The following is a 6,445-nucleotide window of genomic DNA, read 5'->3' as shown; positions in this document are numbered from 1 at the left end:
TGGAACAAAACTCCTAAATCACTCAAGGAGGTACAGGGGTGGCAAAAGGAGACTCTCTTTGTACCATATGCTCAGGAAGGCCCCTAATTCCTTTAACATTTCTCACCTGACTTACTCTTTCCCTTCTGTGATTTTTTTTTTTTTTGACATTGGGTGGCGCCTGCTTCCTCTTAAAGACAGTCACCAGGATGTCTTCCTGAAAAAACAAATACATAAGATTTCCACATTTGCATGTCTAAGTTTTCTACTACAAGCCCATTTGGCTACTTGGAAAAGCCAGGAGGGTGCCTTCCTCTGGGTGTCCAGACTTTGTGTTTAACATATGACAAAGCCCCAGAGCTAAGAAAGGGAATCACTTATCCTTTATCCATCATTTTCTTTACTGATTCTCTTCCCCTAGGGATCTATGGCACTACTGACCAACTACTCACTAGGATAACGTACAATTCATAAAACTCCCCCAGCTTTTGGTTGGTCACTAAGTTTTGTTGATTTTCTGCCTTTCGAATCCATCCCCTCCTTTCCTTTCCACCACCGCTGGCTCCTCTAGTTCAGAGCCTCTTTTTCTCGTATCAGTACTATTCCCATAGACCCCAAAGCGCTCGCCCTGCGGTCTCTGCCTTCCATCCGTACTCTTTTCTCTGCTCCCCATCATGTCACTACCCTGCTCGCAAACCTTCACTAGCTCCCCATCACCTGCAGATCGATTCTCAACTTTATTCAAGGCCCTTTGCAGTCTAACCCCAGCCTGCTTTGTCTCCAGCCATTCCCTCTTGTTCTGAGATTTAAGTTAGAGAGGCTAACACACATTTCCCGGACCCTCTGACCTCACTGGTTCCTTTGACTCCCAGTCTAGAATGCCCTGACCTTTCCCTCCTCATTATGCAGTGCCAGCTTCCATGCCACCTTCTCAGAGGAGCCCTCCGTCTCTCTGCAGCTCAGCGCCTTGGATTCCCTTGTCCTCTGCCCACTAGAGTGCTTTGGACACACTTCAAGCCTGGCTCCTCTCCCAGTGTAGGAGGTGAGCTGTCAAGGACACAGGCTCTGGAGCCATCTTGACTCGGGATGAAGCTCAGCTCCACCACTTACTAGCGTTGGTATCATGAGCAAGTTACTTCACCTCCCTGTGATGTGATTTCGTCATCTGCAAAATAGGGGACATGATAGCACCTTCCTCACTGAGTTGCTGGAAAGGTTAAGTGAGATGAGGTATTTTAAGCCTCTGAACACAGTGCTGTATGAGTGTTGGCTAGCATTTTACTTTGCTAAGTTCACATCTCTCTTCCCAAACTGATGTTGAGCTCCCAGAAAGTAGGGTCTGTCTTACTCCTCTCTATGTCCCCAGTGCATTGTACATAGTAGGTGCTTGGTACCTATTTGTTCAATGAATTGACTTATTATTAGCCTGCCAGTTGCACATTCATCCATGAGTTAACAGGCAAGGACAGGATCGTCTTCAATGAGCTGTATTCCCCAGAGTGGGTCAGCAGCAGGTTCCAGCCCCTGCGTCTAGACAGGTTTATAAATTCTGCGTATCTGGGTGACTTGGCTGGGGTATTGGGTTCCTCTCAGTCTGCTTTCCTTATCTCTAGGCCCTGTTCTCTGCTTCTCAGACACCCGGTGAATATGGGGTGTTTCTTGTTCTACTTTATCCAGAGGAGCTTTGTAATTCAATACCCTTGTCCTTGGGTTGGAAATGGGTCCTTTCTGTATTGTGAAAGTTTGGCCTCTATTTGGCATTCAGAACGGGAATATGCCAGGACTTTGGGATGTTGTGACACCTGAATGGAAGAGGGAGAAAAAGAGAAGCCTCAGAGACATAAGAGTGCAGAGGGCAAAAATACCAGCAAGCCAGGCATCGCTTGGGCTCACCTCTTCTGTGTCCTGCTCAGTGATTCCATTCCTGATTGGTTCTGCCAAGAAATAAAGGTAGTCTTTGCCACTCAGGACTTTGCTGGAGAAGTGGGTCCCATCATAAGCTCCTCAACGAAAGATGCCAATAGAGAGTCTGGAGAGGGTTTTGTAGAGAGTAACACGGACAATTCAGAAAGCAGAAGCTGGGGCATATGAGAGAGACGTCTAGGAGCTGGGATGGGAGAAGGAGGTGCAATCTAGTGACTGGTTTCAAGAAAATGAAGGGTGGTGATACAGACATCTAGAATTTTCTACAGACCTGTGCTTCAGCAGAGGAATTTAGGACAGCTTTTAGGCATATGTGGCTATCACTGGGGATGGGAATGGGTGGCGGCTGAGAGTTCTGTTATAACATCTCTTCCCTCCAGCCCAGTGGCACTCCTCTGTCACCAGTGCTCACGGAGGGCCCCGAGTAGGCTGGGGCAGTGCTGAAAGGGAGCAGGCAGGGAGGCTGCCCCTACCGGAGCCCCATCCGTGTCCCCACGCCCCCACGTCTGCCCTCTTCTTACCCACAGTTCTAGACCAGAAGGACTTCTGGCGGGGGCAGAGGTGCTTGGCCTTTGACTCCTCTTTCAAAAAGGGTCAGTCCTTCCTTGTGATCTTCTCCCAGAACTCTTCATAGAAGTCCTAGTTCCTAGACTATGATTTCATTTTTGACTTTTTTCTGTCTCTGCCAGATCTACCTTTTCATTCGTTCTTCCACCCCTACTTGTCTTCCTATTTTCCTCCTCTGTCTCCTTTTCCACTTTCTGGGGGCTCCCACTCCCCTCTCTCTTGCAGTTCCTTAGGTGTTGGCCTGGCATGGGGGGACTGTGTCATAAGCCAGAGCCTGGCATCTGCCCACACACACCACCTGCAGCCCTTAGTGACAGCCGGCGTGGGGAACTTTCCTGGCTGGGACAATCCTGGGGCTCTGGCTGCTTCAGCTGGCAAACTGCTTGGAGACCCCCGCCTACCTTAGAAGCTGGGTTAGCAAGGGTCTTAGTTTTAGTTTTGCTTGGCCATGAGTGAGTTGACGTATTGCTCTGTCATATCATTTCTTTTTTTTTTTTTTTTTTTCTTTCTTTCTTTATTTGGCCATGCTGTGTGGTTAGTGGGATCTTAGTTTCCTGGACCGAGGATTGAACCTGGGCCATGGCAATGAAAGTGCCCAGTTCTAATCACTGGACGGCCGGGAAACTCCCTGTAATATCATTTCTTCATTCATTCAACATTACTGTGCACTTGAAGCATGCCAATTACTCTGTAATATCATTTCTTCACTCATTCAATATTTATTGTGCACTTACAACATGCCAGTTACTGTTCTAGCCACTGGGCAGGCAGGGATGTAAACAAGATCCAGTTCCCACCACGAGCTCACAAGCTAACGTGTAGGTCTGCTACTTTTGTAATGAAATGTAATAGAGTATAAAAAAGGATTAACAATATGAAAAAAACTTGGATAATGGAGAAATGAATCCATGCCCCACCCTTCCTCTCAAGTGCTGACTCCATCTTGAGTAATCATTTGGGTGTTTGCCATAATATAAACAAACATCGATGATGCCAGGTTATTTTGACTCTGAACAGCAGCCCATTTCCTAGAAAGGAGAACCTCAAGGCAACATAACAGCAATAATTATTAGCCTCTTTCTACTGAGGTAATCATGCAGGTATCTCTAACCCATATTGGCTTTCAACAGCTGTGTTTTGACAACTTTTAGTTTTTTATTTTTTATTGAAGTGCTGTACACCGAAACTAACACAACATTGACCACGTTTTATTGAAAGGCAGACCCATCTTTTAGTCACATAAAACTCTCCCAAGAAAAGGGGCCTTCATGGAAATAACGTGGGAAAAGGCCTCTCATGAATGACCTCTTTTTAGAAGGGTGGGTGGATAGGAAGATGCAGGAGGACTATAGTTAAAAAAAAAAAAAAAAAAAAAGTAGACCTGGAGTTAGAAGATTAGAGGTCTAGTCCCAGCTGTTCACCAGTTAACCTAATGCCCCTAGGTCTCAGTTCCCTCATTTGTAAAATGGGATGATAACAGTATCCACGTTTTTGGTCACGGTGAGACTTTGATGAGAAAAGGCATATGATGCAAGTATTATAGAATGCAGACATAGCTGGGATGATGATGATGACAGAGATGTTGAAGCACAGGCTGTGTGACATTGGGAAAGTCACTTAGATACTCTGGCTTCAGTTTCCTCATCTGCTGTAGGAGCAAATCTCATAGGATCGGTTGGAATTCTGTTCAGCAACAGTTCTTAACATTTCTTGAGTATCTTCTGCGTTGGTGCCACACTGAGAATTCAGAGCAGGGTGAGGCTGGGCCCTCACTCCAGAAGCTCACCTTGGGGGAAGGGGACAGACACACAACCTGATGACTCTTCTTTTGAGAAGACGTGGTCTCAAAAAGCATCGAGGTTCATGGGTGTAAGCGTTAAGGGCAGGAGGGTCCTGGAGAGCTTGGTAGGGAGGGAGTGTTTGGGCTTTGAAGGGTGAGTAGAGAGGGGTTGTCTTCCCCTGTTGAGAAACATTTATCCTCAGGATAAAGGCCAAACTGTTCAGCTAAGCACAGCAGGTTCTTCATGATCTGGCCCAGTGCCCTTCTACTGCTTGCCTACCATTTGCCCCTTGCACTGTGGGATTTTCAGTTCCTAAAAAAATCTACCAAACTTTCTCTTGCCTTCCACCATCTTTGCACTTGGCAGTTCTTTTGGCCTCCTCCCTCTGCTGGGGGGGGGGGGGCAGCATTGTGTATAAGCCAGGCCCTAGGGTCAGACTGTGCGGTCCATCTTAGCTTTGCCACTTTCCAGCCAGTGGGGCCCCTGCCTTGTTACTTAATCTCTTGGTGAGCCAATGTCCTCATCTGCAAAATGGGGATACAGGACAATAATAGTGCCTACCTCAAAGGGTGGTTGTGAGGATTAAATGAGGTAATACATGAAAAGTACTTGCAGCCGGGGTCACAAGAACCATTACATAAATATGAGCAGTTGTGATGAATATTCAATGCCTGGCTTGCTTCTACTTGTATTTCAGGTCTTAGGTTAGACATCACCTCCTCTGGGAAGACTTTTCCGACACAGGCTAACTCCTAAGGCCACGTTGTGAGCTCCCAGCGGTATCACCTCTTCTACCAAGGCACCATCTTTCGGTATCCCCACCAGATTGCAAACTCCATAGGATAGGGGCCCGTGGATCGTGTTGGCTGCTGGAAGGGACACCTGGTAGGCACTCACTCCCGCCCCGGGACTGACCCTGGGAGGGCGCAGAGCCGTGGGGGAAGGTAGGTGACCAACACGGGCTGGGTCTGCGCCCTCGGGAGAAAATGCAGCTTGACGAGTCAGGCGAGTGCGGGACCCCGCCCCGGCTCCGCCCCGAGCCGGGCCTCAGCCCCGCCCCCGCGCTGCCCCTGCGGCGCTACTGGCCTGCTCGGACCCCACCCTCCCCGCCTCCAGCGGGGCGGCCCCCCGGCTTATTCCACTCGCAAAAAGCACCCGCCGAGCCCCCCGCCACCAACGCCGCTGAGGGATGCTGCGCTCCACGTCCACAGTCACCCTGCTCTCGAGCGGCGGCTCCAGCGCTCCCGGGGCGCCCAACAGGAGGGTGAGTAGCTGCTGTCCCGCTTCCTGTCCAGGCCGTCCTGCTGTCGGGGTCTGGGGATGGAGACGCACGGAAACCGGTCCCTTGGCCCTGCCTGACACCCCACCTGGGCTCAGTTTTAGGTCCTGTCTCAGCTCTGAACGAGACCTTTCTTTTCTACGTCCCGGAGGTGCCGCACTGGCTCGAAGGGCTTAGGGGACTTTAGGGAATTCCCAGAGATTTCCTCCCCTTCCTGCCTGGCCTATCAAGCCAAGTGTATTGGTGGCACCAGTTTAAAAAGCAAGGGAAACTTTCTGCATTGTCCCTATCTTGATTCTCAAAGGTAATGAGTGTCTTTAACACCCAAACTTTCCTCCTTCCAGTGATGAAAAGAAAGGGCCACTTGTCCCCACTCGTGATAGAGTAACACTGAGTTGGAGTGCGCTTAATCTAGGTAGGCTTCATTTTTATCAGTACAAAGTAGAAATTAGCTGCTGGCCACCTAGGAGCCCAGTTGTGGGACTTGGGTTTATGCAAACTGCTCTCTTCTTTCTGATTTAAGTATTAGCACAGTGGGCACCATCTTCATCTAGGTTGCCCTTTGGAAGTGATGTTTCTTTGCCATCTTTGTTGCCTCTTTTCTCATCTCTCCAGATGCTCTGTGAAAGAAATGCTAGCCACATCCTTCCCATTTCATATCTCTTCCAAGATTGGTACCTCAGAGTATACCGACAGGGCTTTGGTTTGTGCCTTTTTGGTTCATCTGTTCATTATGATGTTCAGTACTCATCATTTGGGTGAGTACTTTTCTGTGGTTGAGACCTCTCTCATCATATTTCCCCTAGGTTTAGCTAAACAAGTAGGCAAGTCCAAGCCAGGGCCCCCTTCGGTACTCCTATCTGTTTTCTAGTCTTGTTAGACGTGCTTATTTGATTTTGTATACCTCAACCAAGTG

General features: G+C 48.6%; 1 protein-coding gene across 5 annotated transcripts in view; it reads left to right on the top strand.

Moving 5' to 3' along the window:
* Positions 1-5,293: 5,293 nt before the first annotated feature.
* Positions 5,294-6,445, top strand: part of MYZAP (myocardial zonula adherens protein) — a 99,633-nt gene continuing 98,481 nt past the window's right edge. For 3 of the 5 annotated variants that reach the window (XM_067029773.1, XM_067029774.1, XM_059056270.2), the window contains exon 1: positions 5,383-5,514. In XM_067029773.1, coding sequence (XP_066885874.1) covers positions 5,440-5,514 — 75 coding nt within the window. In that variant the 5' untranslated portion in view covers positions 5,383-5,439. Of the gene's footprint in view, positions 5,515-6,445 lie in introns of all 5 variants that reach the window. The other 2 variants (XM_059056269.2, XR_010839799.1) reach the window with 2 other exon arrangements.

Source organism: Kogia breviceps, chromosome 3 (genome assembly GCF_026419965.1).
Source record: "Kogia breviceps isolate mKogBre1 chromosome 3, mKogBre1 haplotype 1, whole genome shotgun sequence".
NCBI lineage: Eukaryota > Metazoa > Chordata > Mammalia > Artiodactyla > Physeteridae > Kogia > Kogia breviceps.
Note: the sequence above shows the minus strand (reverse complement) of the source record. Positions and strands in the feature narration are given on the sequence as shown.